A 23,368-nucleotide genomic window follows, 5' to 3' on the forward strand; every position below is an offset into this window, starting at 1 on the left:
CCCCAGAGCCTTCTCTTTTCCAGTCTGAACTTGTCTGGTTCCCTTAAGCCTCATGGTACATGCTCCAGCATAGTTTGCCATGACTTAACTTCAACTGTAAAATTAGTAATTTTCTTTAGTTCACCTTCTGTACTATGTTAAAGAATGCAGAACCTCTGACCAAAACTATATAAATGGAAATATTTATACACTTATTGTATCTGGCTGGAAACAGACTGTGACAAAGGGTAAAATAACTATAGGTTTGTCTGGGTGGCATTTCTCTATAAGCAAATAAATAATCCAACTGGGAGAAAATGCATTCTCTAGGTAATTGGAAAATGTATTCCAAAAGGAAAGTTGCTGAAAAAGACAGAAGAAAGCCTCTGGCTGTTATATCCAGAGATAAAGTATCTAGAACTACTCAAAACGTGGAAGGAAAAAAAGCAAGTTCATTAACGCTTTTCAAGAAAAACAGTAAGAAAAAAAGAGATTTTTTTTTTTTTTTCAGAACTAATAAATCTCTCCTGGCATGCTGTGATAGTTCCATCTGTCTGGTACTATATCAAAGCTGGAATTCAGAGGCAAAGCAAAAAAGCAGAAAGGTCTGAAGCAAAAGCAGACTTCTAGAGAAAAGTGACTGCCAGTTGAAACAAAACACCATCAAGTACATACATAATTTGTACAATATAAATAATTTTTAAACATGTTTAAAATGATTTTATTAATTCACTTGGATGAATTCAAGTTAAAATTGCCAGAAATCCACTTACCTTTTGATTACTATGACAAGGTTAATTAATCCCAGCATATCTATTTGTTCCCAGGTGTTTCGATTTTAAACCTTTAATTTTTTTTCCCTCCAAGAGAGAAGTTGTATTATGAAAACATCAGGTAAGTAATTAAATATGTAAGTGTGTTTCACCACTTAGGGACAAAATAAGAGACAGTGACATGCTTACATTTACCTTTGAAAACTTCATTGAAATCTTACAATTTTGAAGCTTGTGAGGTTTGTTTGCTTTGTTTTATTAGAAAAAATACTCAGGCAAGGTCTACAATCATCTGTCAATTATAAATGACTTACAAGAAACTCATGAAGCAATAAAATTAAAAAAATACAAATACAAACTATATCTGAAACACTTCTATTTGGCAATTTTATAACAAATTCATAAAAGAAACGAAGATTGCGGATTACTTTATAGGTACAGAAAAAGCAGTAGGTGAAGTGCTCAAGCAAAAAAAAAATAAAAATAAAAATAAAAACAAAACACTGCATTTTTTTTTCCAAAAATAGTCACATCACTACAGATTTTATGAATAATACCCTTATTAAACAACCATTCCAGAACATCTTATATTAGTGGTGCTTTTAATCTGCACTTTATTTTGCTTGATAAGACTTTTTCATGTATATAAGTAACATTTTTAACCCACTGGTGCTAAGCAAGACTCTCGTGTCAGTACCAATGCAGAACGCATTTGTATTATATTAGGATATGCTCACTTTTGCAACCAAAGGGTTACTTCTAACTTTTATTCTATTTAATAAAAATTTAGTGTAAAAACTGCTGGTTATTAGTTTCACTGTAGTAAATTCCTCCCCAATAAGGAGGACTAACTCTGCAGTTTGACTGCATATATCCATACAAATTTTACATATTAGTTCCTTCCAATAGCAAGGAAAAAACTAACTTCTTGTTCACTATTAGAAAGGAGCGCCATGAATTAATTATGGGTACTATTCATCCCTCTAAGATTTCTGGGAAGGATGTTCAATGCATTTTTGTCCTTACAACAGATATTAACAGTAGTATATAGTCCCTTAGGTATGTAAAAGAAGTTTTTTTTTTATTGTTAAGGAAGGTGCTTTTTTAAACAATTCTTCTGGCAGCACTAGTGAATTACAATATCCTTCAATATTATTTCTACCATAATATATACATTTTAACTTTCATGCCTCTAGAAAAACATCTACAGTACATTTCATAATATAAAAATATATTACAAATCTGCTGAAATATTTACAAGCAATGTCCTATTATCTATATGCAACATTTTTGTCTCCATACAAAGACTAACAGGTTAGACACATCTCTATTTGTCAGTTAAAAAAATCCATGGCTTCTTGCTTATTAAGCAAGAAAATGATTTTATTTTCCTTTTCAAAGCCAACTTTGGTGCATAAAGGATTGATTTTCTAGATTTTTTTTTAAAAAATACCATTTTCTTTACATCTAGAAAAAATTAGGCCAAATAAAAAAGTATACTTTACAAGTGAATGGGGGTTCTACAGGGACAAAAAAAAAAAAAGTAAAATAAAACACCAGTAACACTAACTGCTAAGTAGAGGTTTTTCAAAAACCATCCATTGATACAGATCACATAAGAGAAGATCTCATTAACATACTATACTACTCCTGAAAAGGGGATCAGACATACTGCAACACTCTTAACATCTTTAAACCGTACTATGTGTATTTGTAGTTGATTGGAAAAGACAAGCATTCCATCAACATTTTTTTTTAAACATTATAATTAAACATATCTTATGGATCTGAGAAAGGACACGAGGTTACAAATGACAAATGATTACTATTCACCATACTGAAAGGGTAACAGGATAATCCCTTGCTAGCTGTTTTATTGTCTGGCATATCATATTTTGTTAATATTGACAAGAAGCCTGATAGCTTGTTAACAGTTCTCCTGGGAATTGTGAGTAAATGATGATGGTTACTTATTCTTTTCATCAAATATAAACTACTGTATTCACTAAAGAAAAAAGCAGCTTAAGGAAGCAAGCATGCAAAGCCTTTTAGTTGTTCCACTAAGTTGCCAGAAGAGTGTTTGCTCAGTCTCCCACTGTACCATTCCATGAAAATGTGGATATACAGTAATATATTAATATATTCCACGGAAGCATCAACTTCATTCACAGAATGTTTACACTAAGCATAAATATTTATCTAAAAAAAAAGAAAAAAGGATGGGATTTGACTAATGTGCAACTTTATTTCTAAATCCATTGTCAGTGACTAAGACTGCAGGTGTCCCCACTTGCTTGGTTTTTTACCTCTTCAACCTCTTCTGGGGCATTGTTCTGGAAAAGAAGATAGAACAGCTTTTACAAAAAGACCCTGAGTTGTAAATCCAAGTCTGCTTGAGTATATTATGAAATCATGACTATATACAATCTATTTTCATTTATTTTGATTATAACTAAAAGCCATTCTATATGATCCCGAATTAGCATATATTTCAGGTGATGATTTCAAACTTTCTACTAGTATCAGCATTTTATCATGACATTAATAACCGTGATTGAATTCTCCTAGCCACTTTTTCCTCTGTGAAAAATTTTGGTCTTCAGTTTTATAGCTTTGATCTCCCCCAGTCAGTCCCAAAGCTCTTTTTAATCACATACTGATCTATACTGATAAAAAATCTAGTAAAAGATTATGTGTAGGGACGTTAATTTTATTCAGAAGAGGGAGAAAGGGTTGTTCATTTTTCCCAATGGACTTCATCCCAAAGATCATTTTTATTTTTAAAGGTTATTTTTTTTCTTTTCAAATCAAACCAATATAGCAAGTTCTACAATGGTAATCAATATAAAGGCGATTAACACCCAGATTAGGTTATAAAACAGTCACTGTGTTAGGTGGTTTTATAATACACAATCCAATTTGCTCGTAACGTTTGTATGATTTACGATTAACAATAATAATTCATACACTAAAGTAAGTATTTTAAATACTTACATTTTAAAAGATAGCACGCATGATGATTTATTTTCGTATTGTAAACCAAGCTTTCATTAATTTGATTAGTGAAATACACTGAATATTAAAGGTGAACTGAAAGGCTTATTGCATATCAAAACCTCAGATTAGCATTCTAGGTACTCCTTTAGACACTAGTTCATTGGATGTTAACAAACACAGAAACAATGAACTCTGGTTGAGGCTTTTTTGTTCCTCCCTCCCCAGCCATTTTCATGCATTTTTAAATAAGCCTATAAACACATATCTTTGCATCTTCAAAAACTTAAGAGTGAATTAAGCATTTCAGATTACCTTTAAAAACTGTACACACATACAACTGTGGGTACTGACAATTATGTGAACACATTAATACAGAGGGGGGAAAATCAGGAAATTATTAGAAACAAGATGGATTAGAAGCCAATCAAGTCCTAAAAACACAAATGTGAATGTAGCTTAAAGACATGTGATATGTACTGTCCCCCTCCAAAGAATTTTGTATTAAAAAAATAACAGTACTTGTACACAAGTACAGATTTCAAGGTAATACTGCATGTATTACAGCTGAGTATAAATTATGTAAAGATAATTTTGGACTTTAAAAAAATTGGTATACAAACCAGTATGTGATCTTAACAGAAGTGATCTTTCAGGATTCCACTGTATGTACCTCCTTTACTAGAATTTCTGTACACCAAGCACAAAAAAGTAAAATACACTTGGTAAATACACACATTCCCCGTTTCTCAGTAACTAGAGTTCAGTTCAAGAAGTTAATTCTGAAACAACTTAAGACCTCAGAACTTAACTACTGGACGCTGACAGGATTAAGGCTCCCTGTTCTGGTGTGTAATACATTAACAATCCTGATTTCCCAACGTCAAAAAGTTAAGTGAGGCTTAAGACTATACTTAAGTAAAGAAAATTTCAAAATTAGGACATTACCTGTATATGTTTGGGTCCAGAAGCAAGGCAGTATCTTTTGGTAGTTTTGATAAATGAACTACTTTAGTTTTTAACTGATGTCGCTCACTTTCATTTACCCACACATCAGGCAGACTATGAATAAATAAATAAAATAAAAATATTCAAAAAAGATCAATTGTTTTTCTTACCATAAAATTATGCGGTAAACTAGTACATATGAAGTTTCTAAATGTAATCACCACATTTCACTGGATAAAAAACACCTTCACTGGAGCGAGGAAGAGACAGCCAATCTTTACACATTATACCTCAAAGTCTTTCAAATTCTCAGCATGAAAAAGATGCTAAACAGAATTTAGATTAATTCAGAAGAATATTAAAACAAACATACACAATGATAACAGTATTGCAGTAAAACTACAACCTTAATTTTAATGGTTTAATCTGAAAATGGTATCAGGAACTAAACATATCTTTCATACCTAGTAAAATAAAGTGTTTTCAAATGATCTGATGCTGTCAAAGAATAGAAAAGGAAAGGAACGACAAGAACTTCAGCTACTGAATTTCAAGTCACACTATCTTGCTTCCTCCAAGGTCAAAGCTTTCAGTGTAAAAATGCTCCTACTTAGCTGATGTTAATTTTTCAATTCTCTTCTGAGGAAATTCAGGCAATCATCGTAAAGTATTTTGGCTATGTAACAGTTTTTATTGCGAGACAAAATAAAACTCGGTCTTTACACATTAAAGGAAAAGTCTTTACACGTTGCCTCAGTGGCACTTGCAATGAAACCGCTGGAAGAAGGCTGGAGGTTAACTCACCCATTGATCTACAGTTTGTTCTTTACATCTTTGAAACCAAACCTGTCTGCTTCTGAGCTGTTTATTGCATTACGCCTTCTTTTATGGAACGCAAATTAAGTTTTTAAGGCCCTACTGAGGTTGTCAGGTTGTTCAGAGACACTGGGCTTACGGAGATCATGAGTGCCTTATAAAAAAAAAAATTCCCACCTCTAAAATAAAAATAAAAACAAATGAGTATTTTTCCTTTATTTTTATTACCCATGGGCAAAAAAAAATATTTCAGGCTGGGGAAAAAGGTTGTAATTAAGAACCTTAATATTCTGAAACAAGTTTCAACTTGAGAACAACAACATCTAAAACTATCTAAACAGTTTTTGTGTGTGTGTGTGTGTGTATGTGTGTGTGTTTGTTTGTCCAACCAAATATAAATGCAGTTTTACAGACTTCTGGAAATTGTCTTTTTTAGCACTGAAAGTTAATTGCAATTCAACTTCAATTTTTTGGTTAAAAGGTTAAAAGAACTTCTATCACAGAAGGAAAAAGAGTTTTTCCTGTGATGCTATTTCCCCCTTTCAAATGAAGGTGGAAAAAAAAAAAAAAAAAAACAGGATGCAATGTCTCTATTCAGATTTAATATGGCTCGGATAAGATGAAAAAAACATTATAAAACTTTTTATAAAAAGTGGATATCAACTTTTTATAAAAAGAAACATTAGGAAAACAATTTAATTAGAAACTGTATGCTGAAGATACAAAATGATAAAAAAAAAAAAAAAAAAAAAAGAAATAAAGCTTTTCACACAGAATCATAGAATCATTCAGGCTGAAAAAGACCTCTACAATCCAACCTAGTACTGAAGTCCACCACTAAACCATGCTACTAAATTCTACATCTACCAGTTTCTAGAAGACCTCCAGGCATGGTGACTCAACCACTTCCCCAAGCAGCCTATTCCAAAGCTGCAAAACCATTTCAGAAAAGAAGTTTCTCCTAATATCTGACCCGAACATCTGGTGCAACTTGAGGCCATTTCACCTTGTTTTATCTGTTGGTGCTTGGAAGAAAAGCCCAATCCCCACCTTGCTAAAGATCATTGGAAATATAAACACTGAAACTCAGTAAAATAACTACTGCCCCCCCCAAAAAAATTGAAAAGGGGAAAAAAAAATCAGGATAAATCCTTGATCTGAAAAAAATCCAAGTGATAAAGGAGTAAAATAGGAAATTGGTTAAGACTATTTACTTTTCCTGAAAAAATACTTAATGTACAGAAAACCTTGAGCAATTTAACAGTTTCAAAATGACTCACATATGAAAAGGTGAAATCATTATTGCTGGCTCCATCTGCAAGGCTGATGAACAGATCAGCATGATGGAAAATAATGATCATGAACGTATTCAACTTTTCTAAAGCGTGAGTACATTCCTTTCGTAAGACAAACGGATGACATACAAACAGTATTACCAAGCTGACCTAAAAGGCAGCAAAGAATGACATTTTTTACTACAATATTTCAGTTATTCTTTCCCAAGTTTAACTGAAACTTGTAGTCTGTAAGTGCTGCAGAGAGATGAAAAAGCCACAGTTTAAAATTGCAACAAAATGCCAAACAAGGCTGCAGGTAACTTAACAGCAACCCTATTCTTCTAGGGATTAAAGTTATAATTGAATCGCATTGCTGAGTTCACACAACTGCACATGACTAATTTGGGACACTAGAAAACTGAGTAATTTAAACCACTTCAGCAAAGCAAAAGATAGAGTTTATTACACTAAGGCTCTGCATCACCTTCCCACTCAATCACTTAAAAGGGAGCACTGAATCTAACAAGATTCCTTTGTTCTAAATTCTAATTGCAAAAACTAAGACTATTTCATCTGAAACTTAGAAATCCTTATCTAATGAGTCCTACCAAGTTAGAGATATTTTCCTGGTAAGAACAACTTTACTTTTAAGAATGAACCTCTAAACCTGCGCATCCCACCTAATTATGCAGCTATTATCTTAATGCAATCTTAGTATCTCAGTAACTTTACCTGTGTGCAGACATGTGGACCCAATAATAAACTATTATACTTACCTTTAAAAGAAAAAGTAAGTAATTATCTTTAAAATTGTGGAAAACATGGATCATGCAACACTTGCTAGAACTACTTCTCATACTGCCTCTCCTAAAACTACTCTGCCTACTGCTCTCCCAGAGCATAGTGGAAAGCAAGTATTTGTTCTAATGTTTCATATAGTAAAGATCATAATATTTACATATAAATTATTTCCTTTGTCAGGAGAAGGAAAGTAGATCTCAGCTATTTCAATGAAGTAGAAAAATTATTATTATATTTTTTTTTTTTTTTTTAAGTATTTCAGTTACTACTCCATATATCCCAAGACTATCTGAGGGCAACACTCATGTTCTGTATTAAGAGGCAACTTACTTGGAAAAGGGCAGAACGTGGATAAAAACAAGAGAAAAAGCAAACAAACATGGTGGAAAGGAAACTCCAAACTTCAGTGGGAAAACCCAAGGAAGCAGTAATATGAGATGGACACTCTGAATGACCAACTACAGTTATTTCACTGTTAAATTGTAGCACCTATGCAAAGATTCTTGCAGTTCTACCATTAGACCGATAATTAGAAATTTTTCAGTGCCTAAAAATATTTGATGATCATGACAAATCAATGGGCAAAAAAGCTGTCTCAGTGATAAACTTTCCAATGTACGTATGTGGCTGGCAAAACCAATCTGAATTCCCCCATTCAATAATTAGAAGATTTTGTTATTTATACCCATAGTGGCAAATGCATTAAAAAAATACAGCTTAAAGTTTACATGAACTGGTATCAGAATCTAAAGATTTGTTAGCTAAACTGAAGTCCATTAAAAGTACAACACAGTTGCTTATTTTTTAAACTTCCAAATTACTTAAAACAAACAAACAAAAAAACATGAAGTACATAAAAAAGGCATAACAATTTAGTAACAGTTCATTTACCCAATGTCACTCTTTCCCCGTTTAAATCCTATCATATCACTAACAATATACTTACATGTCCTCTGGTGTCCAATGAAGCAAGAGTTTTATTTTTCCAGAATCTTCTTTTCTTTTAGCTATTACCTGATAATAGTTACATAAATCATAATTAAAATCAAATCCACTCTTTTTCTTGCTCAAATTAAGTATTCATGTTCAACTGGCATTCAGAAAATGCAAACTGTTTTACTTCTTAACAGCTTCATTAATTCTATACATAGGTAGAATGCACATGTCACTATTAAAGCAGTTCTTAGCATGGTTTGGTGTTTTCATTAAAATTTTGGTTTAGTATTTGCTTACTAAGTGGTGCTTTAAAAAAAAACATGCATACACAGTCAGCTTTAAAAGGGTTCAAAGCTTCTGGAGTAGCAGCCTAAAAATTGAGGCGTACACGTTCTTAGATGAGGTTCACAAATGCCCTTTATGAATACATTCATGTTGTTTCACAAAATGTCTACAGAGAATCAGAAATTAATGCAGCTTATATTTTAATTCTAGTATGACATAAGGAAATATTCTCTCATAAATGCTTTGACATCTGGAAACCATCGTATATATAACTTCCTAGGTAACCTTTATTCATTCCCTTTCAACGTCTAAGCCAAGCACTGAATGAAGCAAAGGCTCCTTGGAAGAATTCACAGGCTCACAGAAATTGTCTAACGCATACATAACAGGGACCTTAATACTGTAGAGTGTATGTTACTACTACTGTTATATGAATGATGAGTACAGATGACATCTCAAAGACCTGTTGACAATCCACAATATTTAAGCAGAACATACACATTCCCCTGGTAAAGTTCCAACTAAGAAATTACAACTCCTTTCTTACAGTTTCTTATACTAGCTCACAGTAGAGAAGCATATAAAGTGCTCTCACAGAGAACAATGTTTTCAGGGGTATGACCCTGAAGCTTAACACCAATCTTTAGTCAAAATTTAATGTTAGAAATATACAGAGTATTAAAAAATGAATCTGTTCACTCAGGTGTAAATATACTCATCAAAAAACGTCATTTGAAAGATAAACCCAAAATATTATGGTATTCAGGAAAACAAGAAAAAGACACTTTTCTTCCACAAAAAGCTTCCACTTCTACTGATCTGCCCCTGGCTCCTCCTTTCCAACATGTCACTATACTCCATACAGTTTAGGCACACAGATTTTCTGATTTGCTTCAAACATCAGTCCTACTTTTTGCTCTGCTAGGCACATTTATTAAATCTTTCAAAGTTTCTACATACAAACACTGCAGATAACCTCAAAAAAGAAAGAAAAGTCATTATAGAGCTTTTAAAGCATAGAAATGTGGCAGGATGGCAAATGTTCTTCGTGAAAAAAATCTTAACAAAAATGTAGCATATGGAACATAAAGTACTGAAGTCCATAAACTGCATCAACCAAAGTAATTCTCCACAACTGAGTATCATGGTAAATTAAACTTAGTCTCTTGTGGTAAGTTAAAGGTAGTCATGACATTTTAAGGAATTCACAAATTTGTTTCCAGCTGTATTGTTACAACTATGCAGCAATCTTCTCAACAAAAATAAATCCCAGAGAGAAGTACCCATGGATTTAACAGCAAGATTATTAATACAGATACATTTGAGGTATCTGAAGGTATAAATATACTAGCAGATATGAACTGAGAGAAGTGTTGAGGCACTGAGTTACGTGAATTCAGAAGAGTCCCTGACAAGGGACTCTTTATTAGGGAGTACAGTAATAGGGCATGGAGTAATGGCTTTAAACTAAAAGAGGGTAGGTTTAGATTAGATATAAGGAAGAAATTCTTCACTCAAAGCGTGGTGAGGCACTGTCACAAGTTGCCCAGAGAAGCTGTGGATGCCCCATTCTTGAAAGTGTTCCAGGCCAGGCTGGATGGGGCTTTGAGCAAGCTGGTCTAGTGGGAGGTCTCCCTGCCCATGGCAGGGGGGTTGGAATTAGATAATCTTTCAATTCCCAACTCAAACCATGCTACGAGCCTGTAATAATAGGATACGGTAGATAAATGTTAGTAAAAATCATTTTTCCAGTAATCTTTGCCAATTAGACAAAATTTAATCAACTTTTCCATTAAAAATATTATCAGGTTCTTATATTTAGCTATTTGGACTATTGCTACTATTTTTCCTCACAAGTCTCAAGCCATATCCATAACTCAATACATCGTTTTGCTAAGTCTGGAACAGGGATGAAAACCCTGACCTCTTTTTTTGAAATAAAGATTTAGAGAGCAGTTCTCCAGTCCCTTCCAACTTTAAGTTTTAACCTTTGCCCAGAACTCAGATTCTTATTCTGCAAACTCAGTTTCTTTGCTTTAGATTGGAGCACCTGAGCCTGGAATCAAATAATAACATTATAGCTCACTTTACAGGGCAAACAAAGCTCACCAGCTTTTCCATTCAAAACCATACATTTTTCTGTACTGTCAAGTTCATTTGCATATTAACTTTCAGGTTTTAAGGAGAGGCAGATGTTCTCTCATGTAATACAAGCATCACATTAAAAAGTTCACAGGTGACTTTGTGAAATATTATTTGGACATAGTAAACCAGCGATATCCCAGTCAGAGAGAAGAAATATTCTCCACAAACCACTCTTCATCCTATGTAAAACTTTAAGAATATGAGCCAGGAAACCAACCAGAATAAACAAGCCCCATATATATATTATACCTAATTACTAAAGATGGGATTCCTATATCTACTGGGATTTACAGTGTAACACATGGTGATTCCAGAACCTCACAGAGAACCTGTGCAAACCACCCAAGATCTGCACTCATCTTTGTTCTCCAACACCAAGAACAACAAATAGTATGGATAAACTGACAGCTCTGACATTAACAATTTCTCATTTTCAGAAATAAACAGTACAAAACTCAGGAAACCCAGGACTGTTCAGTACTGCCATCACCAGATTGAAAAAAAGAGATGTTTGTAAAAACTTACTCTCTGCATTCTCCCTCCCATCCCCCCCCAAAAAAAAGGCCTAAAAGGGACTGAAGTAACAACATTACACACAAAGAAGCTTAATGTGAGGGAAAAGTAACTTTTAACTGTAGGGAATTAAAAAAAATGTAGTTTTTCAGAACAAAAGAGCTAATCATACACAACACAAACTATGACAATTAGAGCTAGAGATGCTTTCACAGACACACTTGCATCCAATGTGAATTTTGCAGACTGTTTCTCCCTATTATCAGATTATCTTATCCTTGCTAAATACTCTGGTGTTGTTTAATATTAAAGTAGTATGTTTGCTGTTAGGAGACAACAGAAATATTTATATAGAACTATCATTGCTTCTTCCACAATGTATTTTAAAATTGTCAAGTTTAAAGTTGTGTTTGTTTTTTAAGATATGAAATATACTGCTTTAACTATAATTAGTGTAATGAGAATTTTACCATTTCCTAGGCAGGCTAGAGTCAGAAATGCAGCTATGATGTAGACAAAAATGGCCAACTGAAGTAAAGAATCACTATTTTGACAAAAATAATTACTGTTGCAATCAGGTCTGTGAAAGTTACAACTGAAATGGAAGATACCTAGCTTGTCTGCAGTAACTGCTCTTCTTGCTCTGAAGTTTTTTATGAAGTTCTCTACAAAGTAGTAATTTCAAGTCCACTTAAGTTTTACATTAAAAAACATAGCCAGTAGATGCACAATACAGTTTTACTTGATATATTACTATATTATCTAAATTTCATGCACTGTCCCTGGAAGGAAAAGAAATTTTATTTTGAATTTATCTCTATAGAGGAAACCTGCAAAGTTGTCTCAAATGAGAAGTGGAGTTCTGCTGACCTCTTCTGGAAAAAGAAACAAATTTCACCCTCTTGCATCTTTATTCATTCTCTGTGTTTCAAAATGTTAAGATGTCAGAATGTATGTAAATAATATCAATGCATGTGATTACTGAACTAAAATCTCTGAAAGTATTTTAGAGAATTAATCCTATCCATTAAAAAAAAAAAAAAAAAGACGGAGTAACCTATAAGGTACATTCTTTAACAGGTTTATACCTGCTCTTCAGGTTAAATAGAAATGGCTTGACGTTTTCCACATGACAGTGCAGAGAATCAATATAGCAAGAATTTGATACCAATCAAAAAGCTCATCATAAAAATAAAATCAGAATGAAGTCATAGGTGAACTGTAGATAGCAAAAACATGTCTGCAAAACAATTTTATGACTGTTTTACAATTCTCCATGTCTATAAAGAATGGGTTCAAAAAAAAAAGTTGATTTATGTACAGTGACTGCATAGAAATTGTTTACATTAGAAAATTTTCAGTATATCCATCTTGTAAAATACTGCATTATGCTGACATACTTATGCTGCATTAAAAAAATAAACTTACACCAATTACCTCAGTTTTCAGCGATCTTCACCTTTTTCACCTTTCAAATTAATGCCCCTGCTAACTACATTTTTCTTCATCTAAAGGTAGACCACACAAACCATACGACATTATTTAACCAGTGAGCATTCAAATGTAATCTCCTAATGCTTATAAATTATGTAAAATCTGTTAGCACCTGAGGTTACCTTTAGCTCAGTACAATAATGTACATCCATAAGACTGCTTTTTTTTTTTTTTTTTTTTTTTTTTAATTTTAAAGCAAATTTTAGGCGGTTTCATCTGCAAAGCTAATGTCAGCACAGCTCCACACAAGTGTAGCAGCACCTTAATGGGGTAGCAAAGTGCACTGTATGGCCAGAATCTTAAAGCAGTTCTGCCACTGAAACAAATTCTCCCATAGCTGAGGCGTAAGTAATTTCTAGTCTTCAGATCTAATCAACCCCCCACCATCCTGAGTGGCACAAGCATGGATGAACTAAAAGGGTCTGCACTGCTTCCTCCAAGCTAATTCAAAGCACTTCTAGAGCACATTCTTCCCTCTAATTCCATCTCCTTATGAATTATTACAACAGACAGAGGTGAGCTTCCACAACTGAACCGTCTCTCTGTATAACCTTTCAGATTAAATCAAGCTGTGAATTGAAAGACAATCTGCTTTTCTCGAAGAATTTTAAATTCTGCGTTTGCCGGGGAAACAAAAATAAGATCTAAATTCAATAACAACAAAATAAGGCACTTTTAAATCTCCATTTGCAGCTGGTGCTCAATGCACAGGAGTTCAGCAGTAATGTTTTCGGAAAAATGTCTAACAGTCTACAGAGATCTCTAACAATCATCAGTCTTGTAGAATGGGAGGAAACTAAGTTTCATGCACATAAAATTGTTTATGGAAAGAGAATGACAGTTCAATAGTTTGAATCACTGGTTAAGATTAAGCCATAGCTGAGAAGAGAGCAGTCACAGCATTCCTTCATTGGACTGCAGTTAATCTTACACTAGTCTGGCAATTTACAAAGACCCTTGTTTTGTCCCATCCTTTAATTGTTTTCTTCTTAAAGAAGAGTCTCTATGTCTTATATGCTATCTCTCTCAGTTTAGTAAGAAAACACGAAGTATTAAGGTTTCTGAAATTCTGATCCCTCTATCCCAATTCAGAACCTGTTTCCCTATTTTTGAACTTTTCTAAATGAACACTAATGTCAATCCCATTCACAGGTAGGTGAAATTAACAAAAAAAAAAAAAAGGATATGGAAATAGTACTGAAGAACATTTCCCCACCTGGTATTTGACTCCCTGCACTTCACTGACATTTGGGTGGAAGTTTATCAAATAAATAAATAAATAAATAAAAGGAACAACAATATATTTATATAAGTATGACATCTTTTAAGCTGAAAAAGAAGTAAACATAAATTTCACATCAACATCTTAAAATATTCAATTATACAATTACTTTTAGAGAACTCCTTGTGATAAATAAGCACTGTGACTCATGACCATGAAAATGCCATCTGAATTGCATTCTTATTTAGAAGAGTTAACTGTATTTATTTCTGCCAAACAGACTTGCTGTCAGGTATTTCCTGAAGCGTATCAGACAAGAACTGTTGCAAACTATTCAATTTGTGACGTAGAACTACTACTAACACCACTTTTAAAAACTTAATTTACTAATAGAAATGGGAAAATCAACATTGTAAAATACACACTATTACTTAAAACTCTGCATTACTAAGAGGTACACACCATTAGATTTTTCAGAGACACAGGTAACAAACAATGCATAATTTAATACTTACAGTACTATGAAATACAACACTGTGGCCTTTTCCTAAACTTTCTATATGTGCTGAGAGGTTAAAGCAGATGGCTCGATGTCTTATAGCATCCAGTGTCTGTGCATCAAAGAAGTCATGAGGTCTTGCTAGAAATAAAAGAGAGATTCTTAGTGATGAACACATTGAAAGCATTCTAGCACATTCTAAGTAAATCTGAATTGTCATTAGTAAACCATTTATCATTATAAAAATAGGACTATCTTGTCAAAGAGTTGTAAACATTAATTTAATGAGGAGTATGTACTGACTCCAAATGTGGAGTGGTGATCCATCCAAGTCTGATCAAACTATATTCCCTTTAGATGAAATAGCTGTTTTGACAAACTGAATTACACTTGTTCAGTTTTTAAACTTCAAGTGAATTTTATTCATTTTTACCTTTCAGAATTACAAATTCATTTTTTTATTGAGTGCTTCTGGGATCATCCATTGCTACCATCTGTTAAAGAAGTCCCCGTACAAAGAAACTAAAGCCAGAACTTGTATTTTAACGCAAGAACAGCCCGGTAAGGTTACAATAAACATCACAACCTAACCGGCCAAATCACCCTTAGAGCATCATCAATAGTTTCAGTATTACTGCTGTAATTTCTTATAAATAGTATTAAAATACTTCAAAACATGATAGCACACTCTACATATTAAAATCTATACCTTATTTTTGAAATTTGTTAAAAACAATCTACCCTGATGTAATTTATAATTGCATCCAAAACAAAAAAACAAAAACAAACAAACAAACAAAAAAACACAAAACAAACAAACAAAAAAAAAAAACTAGCTACTTCCAGTGAAAACTGGGATGCTGCAAAGAGATCTATCTGTATTGATAGTGAAATAAGACTGCTGCTCGGTACTGCTGTGGAACACAAAGCAGAGGATTAAATAAGAATTATTGTTAACATACAGAAAATACAAGCTCATCAAAAAATGCTTTATTTCTGAAGAGTAATAATAAATAGTCATGTTAAAAAACACTGCTAGACATTTCTATCTAAAAGTTTTCATTTCACACTTTGATTATTAGTAAACATTTCCTATCCAAGAAGCACCTTCTACATCAGAAACCACACTTCAATCTATAAAGAGAAGACTGCAATCAACATCCATCTGATATTTTATGAGTAGTCTATAAACAGCATGCACTAGTAAATAATTTTATAGATAAGAGTTTCCTGACCAGTAAAAAATTACTGAGCTCCAATTTGGAGTGTAAAGGTCTGTTAATTCTACACTAACAACAATCTAATTAAAAAATAACTGCTACTAAGCATGTATTTGCACATGCTTAGAAATATCTCATTCTAACATTTTTTTAAATATATATTACAGTAGCAGAACTATATGAGTAGAAGTATTAATGAAAGCATTAAAATTTTTAAGCTTTACATGACAGCAATGATTCAGTATACAACATTGAAATTAAAACTAAGAACAGTAGTTAAATTACGTTATCAACTGTATCATCCTATAATCTGCAAAAACAGTGATTTGCTATTCTCTTGTCCTTAATTAAAACAACTCCTTTTCATCAAGATTATCTGTCCTTTATTTCAAAACAAATTACAAATTCCACTTTCAACTAGTATTTTCTGCACTCCAGGGACTAATTGTTGTTAAGCATTCATTTCTATATTATGTTCTGTCCTTACCGTATCTCAGTTGGATAATGCCATTCAGGCAATCATCTCTCTGAAATGTTTTCTCGCTGTAAGTGGTCACTTGTCATGTTACAGAAGGTCATTGATGCAACCATTTCTTACATTGAAACTATTATTCTATCATGTAAAAAGGAGTATGGGTCACATTTTTGGGCATTGACTAAGAGTTTTCTTTCTTAATGCAAAGTTAAAGATGAGTTTGTGGGGAAAAACACAAGCTTGTATATACAAACAGACCAAAGAAAATGGGTTCACATTTTATTATTACTATAAACTACTGAGTAGTAACAAATATGATACATGAAATTTCCTGAGTTCAGCATCTTCCAAGAGACATCCTTTCTACTCTTTTCTTCTTAAAAAAAAAAAAAAAAAAAAAAAAAAAAAAAAAAAAAAAAAACCCTTATCTCCCTTTGATGTGATATTCTGAAGTTCTCTACTGAAGTAATCCAAATGCTGATCTAGGCAGTTTGTTGTATCAGATGCAAGCAACTGTAATATAGTAAATTATATGACGTAGTATATTTTGTACAATATAGAGATTCATAGAATCATCTAGATTGGAAAAAACCCTTGAGATAATCAAGTCCAACTATCAACCTGATCTACCGAATCCCATCACTAAACCTAGTGCCATGTCCACACGTCTCAAATACCTCCAGAGACGGTGATCCCACCACTTCCCTGGGCAGCTTGTTCTGATGATTGACTGCCCTCTCTGTGAAGAAATTCTACCTGATGTCCAATCTAAACCTCCAATGGCACAACTTAATACCATCTCCTCGCACCAGAGAAAAGACACCAACACCCTTCTCACTGCAACCTCCTTTCAGGTAGTTGTAGAAAGCCTCCTTCGGACTGAATAACCCTAGTTCCCTCAGCTGCTCCTCATAAGCCTTATTTTCTAGTTCCTTTAACAGCTTTGTTGCTCTTCTCCACACACCCTTGAGCAACTCAACGTCATTCATGTAGTGAGGGGCCCAATACTGAACACAGTACTCAAGGCGTAGTCTCACCAGTATAATGGGACAATCGCTTCTGTAGTCCTGCCGGCTACACTATTTCTAATGCAGGCCAGGATCCCATCAGCCTTCTTCATCACCTGGGCACGCTGCTGGCTCATGTTCAGCTGGCTATCAACCACCACCCCTAGGTCCTTCTCTGCCAAGCAACTTCCCACCCACTCTTCTCCAAGCTTATAACACTGCATTGGGTTGTTATGACCCAAGTTCAGGACTGGGCAGTTTGTACTACTAAATGTCTTGTGACTGAACTCAGCCCCCATCGATATAATCTATCCAGACCTCTCTGCAAAGCCGTCCTACCCTCAAGCAGATCGACACTCCCACCTATCATGGTACTGTCTGAGAACTTACTGAGGGTGTACAAACCCCTCATGCTGATCATTGGTAAAAACATTAGAACAAAACTGTCCCCAAGAACTGAGCCACTGGTGGCTGGCTGCCAACTGGCTTAACATGATGCACAAGGACTCTCTGAGCCCCGCCTTCCAGCCAGTTCTTCACACAGCAAACCGCACACCTGTCCAAGCCATGAGCAGCCAGTTTCTCCAGAATACTGTGGGATGGTGTCAAACGCTTTACTGAAATCCAGGTAAATGACATCCACAACATTTCCTTCATCTCCTAAGCAGGTCATCCTGTCATAGAATGAAATCAGGTCAGTACGGCAGGACCTACCCTTCAGAAACACACACTGACTGCTTCTGATCATTCCAGTCATCACATATTTGACAATTTGCATAGGATGGTACTCAAGATGATCTGCTCCATAATCAAGGTCAGACTGACAGGCCTGTAATTCCCTGGATCTTCTTTTCCAAACTTCTTGTACATTGGAGTCACATTTGCTAACGTTCAGTTAACAGGGATCTCACTGTTAGTCAGGACTGTTGATAAATTATTTAAAGTGGCTTGGCGATCACTCCTGTCAGTTCCTTCAGTATCCTTGGATGAATCCTGCTCAGCCCCATGGACTTATGAACATTCAAAACATGTTAGGAGGGCACTGAGAGCTTCCCATTGGATTATAAGGGCTTCATCTTGTTCCCTGTCAGTATTCCAACTCAGAGAGCTATGTACACTGAGAACAACTGGCTTTACTAATAAAGACCAACGCAAAACAAGGCATTAAGTACCTCAGCATTATCCTCGTCTTTCATTACTACATTTCCCCTCACATCCAATAAAGGATGGAGATTCTCCTTAATCCTCCTTTTGCTGTTGATGTATTTACAAAAGCATTTTTTATTGTCTTTTACTATGCTAACCAAATTGAGTTCCATTTGGGCTTTAGCCCTTTTAATTTACTCCCTGCAAAGCTTGACAATGGCTCTATAGTTCTCCTGAGTTGCCTGCCCCCTTTTCCAAAGCTCCTGAACTCTTTTTCTTCACAAACTGCAGAAAAAGCTCTTTGTTCAGCCATGCTATTCCTCTCCCCTACTGGCTCAACGTTCAGCACACTGGGACAGTCTGTTCCTGTGCCTTTGACCGTCCTCTGGAAACCAAAAGTAATGGTTCTGCTAATCACCTTCCTTACCTCAACAAGGAACAAAAACCATCATTTTGATGATCACTGTGCCCAGGGCAGCCTCCAACCATCACACCACCCATAACTCCTTCCCTGGTCGCAAACAACAGGTCAAGTGGGGCACCTGCCCTCATCAGCTCACTCACCACCTGTGAGGATGTTATCCACACACTCCAGCAATCTCCTAGACTGTTTATTCTCTACTGTACTCTATTTCCATCTAACATCTACAAAGCCAAAGTTCTCCATGAGAAATAGGGTTAGCAATCAGGAGACTTCTAGGTGCTTGTATAATTTTTCATCTAGCTCTTCATGCTGGTTGGATGGTCTATTATAGATTATATATAACACCAGCCTTGCTACCTTTCCCCTGACTCACCAAGAGACATTCAACCCTTTCATCACCACCGCTCAGCATCCTGCAGTCAAGGCATTCCCTAACATATAGGAGTACCCCATGTCTTCTCCTTCCCCATCACTCCTGAAGAGCCCCAAACCACCTATCCCAACACTCCAAGCAGGTCAGTCATCCCACCACGTCTTACAGAGGCCAATGATAACATAGCTGTAAGATTTAACTAAACTTCCAGTTCCCCTTATTTATTTTTTCATGCTGTGTGTTTATGTAGAGGCACTTAAGCTTGGTCCCTAATGAGACTGTTTCATCTGGTGAAGCGGCTAGAATTTCTCTGTGCTGCTCTTCAGGTGCTCTCCCTGCTAACCTCTAACTCCTCAAAGAAGTACATTGGGTCAATTGAGATTCACCTCCTTGAGCAACCTTAGTTTAAAGCTCTCTTCACCAGTTTGGCAAGCCTGACATGACAGATTTTTCCTCTGCAGTCCCCAGAGCAGTGGAACAGTTCTGCAAGGATACCTCAAGTAATGGGGAAAGTCTCTTCCTCCTGCTGGTCCTTGCTATAACAAACTTCCACTCCTCTGGGGTTTTGGTATCACTCCCTTCTGTGATGTTTCAAGGGGGAGGTTTTTGGCTGTGAGCTCATTGCAGACTATGTATGAAACCACCTACCTCCTCCTCAGCTTTCCTGATATTGTTAGCCTTCTGACCACCTCCTGCACCTCCTTTTCACCACCTCTCACTAGGTGGCCGAGCTGCAGGAAGTCCTCCACCTGGAGGCATCTTTTCCAAGTGTACTGGGTCTGGCTGGCATAGAACTTTCACTGCAGCAGCCCATATTGTGCTGTGCTCCGCACCTGTAGCTAGAACAGCATTGGTATCACACGAGTGTTTTGTCTATCACTGAGCAGTGCTGGCACAGCACCAAGACCCTCTCCAACCTCCCCCAAAGCCAGTAGGCCAGGGGTGGGGAAGGGACATCACCATGGCAGCTGACCTAAACCAAACAGAGGGATATCCTATGCCTTATGGTGTCATGCTCAGCAATAAAAGGTGAGGAAGGGGAAGGAGGGTTGGCAGGCTCTCCTTATGAAGACATCTGTCCTCCCAGACAACTGCTACACCTATTGAGGCCCTGCTTCCCAGAACATGGCCAAACATCACTCATTTATGAGAAGCAGAGAATGACTGTTCCCTCCCCCATTCCTCCTTTGCTCCCACTTGGCCTGCTTGCTCTTCCCCATCTCTTCATTTTCCCTTTACATTATCACAGAATCATAGAATGGCTCCGGTTGGAAGGGTCCTTAAAGACCATCTGGTTCCAACCCCCCTGCCATAGGCAGGAATGCTGCCCACTAGATCAGGTTGCTCATGGCCTCATCCAGCCTGGTCCTGCAGGATGCCCTCAACACCTTCAGGGATGGGGCATCCACAACTTCTCTGGACAACCTGTTCCAGTGCCTCACCACGCTCTGAGTGAGGAACAACTTCTTCCTAACACCCAATCTAAATCTGCCCTCTTTCAGTTTAAAACCATTCCCCCTTGTCCTATCATTATCTAAACGAGTAAAGAATCCATCTCCATTCTTTTTATAAGACCCCTTTAAGTATTCACCACAGTACAAAAAGGACATCGAACTGTTGGAGAGTGTCCAGAAGAGGGCAACAAAGATTGTGAAGTGCCTAAAGGGGAAGACATATGAGGAGCAGCTGAGGTCACTTGGCCTGTTCAGCCTGGAAAAGAGGAGGCTGAGGGAAGACCTCATCACAGTCCACAACTTCCTCATGAGGGCTAGTTGAAGGGCAGGCGCCAATCTATTCTCTTTAGTCACCAGTGGTAGGACCCGCAGGAATGGTGTCAAGCTGAGGCCGGTGAGGTTTAGGCTAGACATCAAGAAGAGGTTCTTCACTGAGGGTTGTCACACACTAAATTAGGCTTCCCAGGGAAGTAGTCACTGCACCAAGCCTGTTGGAGTTTGGACTGTGCACTTAATCACATGGTCTGAATTTTTGGGTGGACCTGCGTGGTGCCAGGAATTGAACTCTATGATCTTTATGGGTCCCTTCCAACTCAGGATATTCTATAATTCTATTGAAAGGCTGTGATGAGGGCTCCCCGGAGCCTTCTCTTCTCCAGGCTGAACAGTCCTAGCTCTTTCAGCCTTTCCTCATAGGAGAGGTGCTGCAGCCCTCTGTGTATCTTTGTCCTCTGGACAAGTTCTAACAGGTCCATATCTTTCTTGTACTGGGGGCCCTTATCATTATTATTCTTATCTCAACCCATAAGCTTTTTTCTTTCCATCATACTTTCTTCTCCCACTCTTATTTTGAGAAGGAGGGAGTGAGACAGCGGCTGTTGTGCAGTTTAGCTGCCCAGCAGGGTAAAACCACCAACAGAGGCAGGTTTGACACTCAAAAGAAAGGTCTAGGTGCTTCCTGCAGTCAGAGCTGCCTTCATGTCGCCTTCCCCTTCAGCAGCTGTCTGGGTGGAAGTGGCAGACAGTCCTGAGGTATGTGGATAAGACACCCCAGCTCGAAATTCAGCCTTTATCCTAAGACCAGTGCCCACCATTCCCTCTAGGCAACAGTTACTGGAGCTTGCACAGTCAACAAGGAAGGTGTAAAGCTCTTCCCACACATCCTTCCACACAAAATACTGCACAAACTGCCGCACCCTTCACGTCCCTGTCTGGGTGCCCTGGTCATAGTGCTCCTGCTCACAAGCCCTTCCTAAGGCTGCCTTTTCCATGACTGGGGCTGGCCCCTCAAGCCCCATCAGACTCTCTCCCAGGAGCTTTCTGGCTCATAGCAGGCCTTTTACCCTGGGGTTTCCCTGGCTCTAAAACATCTGTCCCCCTACACCCAGCTCCAGAGTAGTATGTCTCACTATGTGACATAAATATATGACAACTATTTTTATGTGAAATACTTATAAATACATATGTGGAAGACAATCCCCAATTTTTGCTTTAAGTTTCATACAGCATTTTTTTCCAGAATTTACCATCAGATAACATTCAGACACAGAAGAAAGGGTACAATTAATAAAATGCACATGAATAGCTTTACTAATTCTTTATTGAGTGTTCAACCTGTATCTTCTTGCTCCTCTTAAATCTATTCCCTCAAAATTATTTTTGGAGCAAGGCATCTCCCTTCTTTCTTAATACAAACTCCACATACATGGATTATTTAAGTAAAGGAAAAGCTTCTGATAAGTAGCCCATTAAATGAAATGCCAAGTCCTGTGTAACTAATATATTCCCACTGTAAATTCCATAAACAGGAGACTTTCTCATCCCACTTATCCTTCTAGTAAACTCAATTGATACAGGTGTTAGCAACTAAAATGCCTTTTTTTTCTACTGGAGAAGCAAGGTAATATTGTAAATAAAATCTCAGATTCTACAGAATACTTTGAGGTAGCTTAAAAATAGCAATGCTAGGACTTGTTTTAGTGAGAAACTTTCAATATATTTGGCTCTCTACCTATGGGTAGAGAGGGACAATGTGTGGCAATTAGTATGTTTATATAGAAGAGAAAGAAAGCTACTGTGATCCTGAATGATTCTGCAACATCAAAATTTATACAACAAATCAGCTAGTCTTTATATCACTACTAATGTAAAAAGCTATAAATGCATGTATGGTAAAACATACTTTTATCATACTTTTATCACTTCTAAGCTTAAAAGCACATATTGTTCACAGAGAGGAAGAAAGAAATGCAAAACAGGTTAAGAAGAACAAGATATTAAGAAAGAAAGAAAGAAGTAGCTGCCTGATTTGTCTTTATACTTTAAGTTAGAACATGTTCTTGTCACATATAAAGCTACAGTAAAGTATTTTATTTTTTTTAATTATTATTTATGCATTAATGTCTTCCAGAGAGGTTCAAGCCTTCAGATATAAAACACATGTCTATACAGAGGAAGCAACTTTATTGTTTTGCTGTGTTTAAACCTTTATTTTATACATGAGTGTGCTTCAATTGCAGCATGTATTAGCAATTAATTGTCAATAAATGTTTAAGCCATTTGCTTGTTGAAAAAAAAAAAAAATCAG

The 23,368-nt window shown here is 36.1% G+C and overlaps 1 protein-coding gene across 6 annotated transcripts in view; it reads right to left on the reverse strand.

The window, feature by feature from the left end:
* Positions 1 to 1,028: 1,028 nt before the first annotated feature.
* The window catches only part of AEBP2 (AE binding protein 2), a gene marked incomplete at its 5' end in the record, with an annotated part of 56,090 nt that continues 33,750 nt past the window's right edge, over positions 1,029 to 23,368 (reverse strand). Inside the window, 6 exons of one of the 6 annotated variants that reach the window (XM_084286222.1) lie at positions 1,029 to 3,085; positions 4,370 to 4,436; positions 4,695 to 4,808; positions 8,535 to 8,602; positions 12,298 to 12,342; positions 14,699 to 14,823. In XM_084286222.1, coding sequence (XP_084142348.1) covers positions 4,382 to 4,436; positions 4,695 to 4,808; positions 8,535 to 8,602; positions 12,298 to 12,342; positions 14,699 to 14,823 — 407 coding nt within the window. In that variant the 3' untranslated portion in view covers positions 1,029 to 3,085; positions 4,370 to 4,381. Of the gene's footprint in view, positions 3,086 to 4,369; positions 4,437 to 4,694; positions 4,809 to 6,790; positions 6,956 to 8,534; positions 8,603 to 12,297; positions 12,343 to 14,698; positions 14,824 to 23,368 lie in introns of those variants that run through there. The other 5 variants (XM_084286224.1, XM_084286223.1, XM_084286225.1 and 2 more) reach the window with 5 other exon arrangements.

Source organism: Netta rufina, assembly GCF_964035555.1.
Source record: "Netta rufina genome assembly, chromosome: 1".
Taxonomy (NCBI): domain Eukaryota; kingdom Metazoa; phylum Chordata; class Aves; order Anseriformes; family Anatidae; genus Netta; species Netta rufina.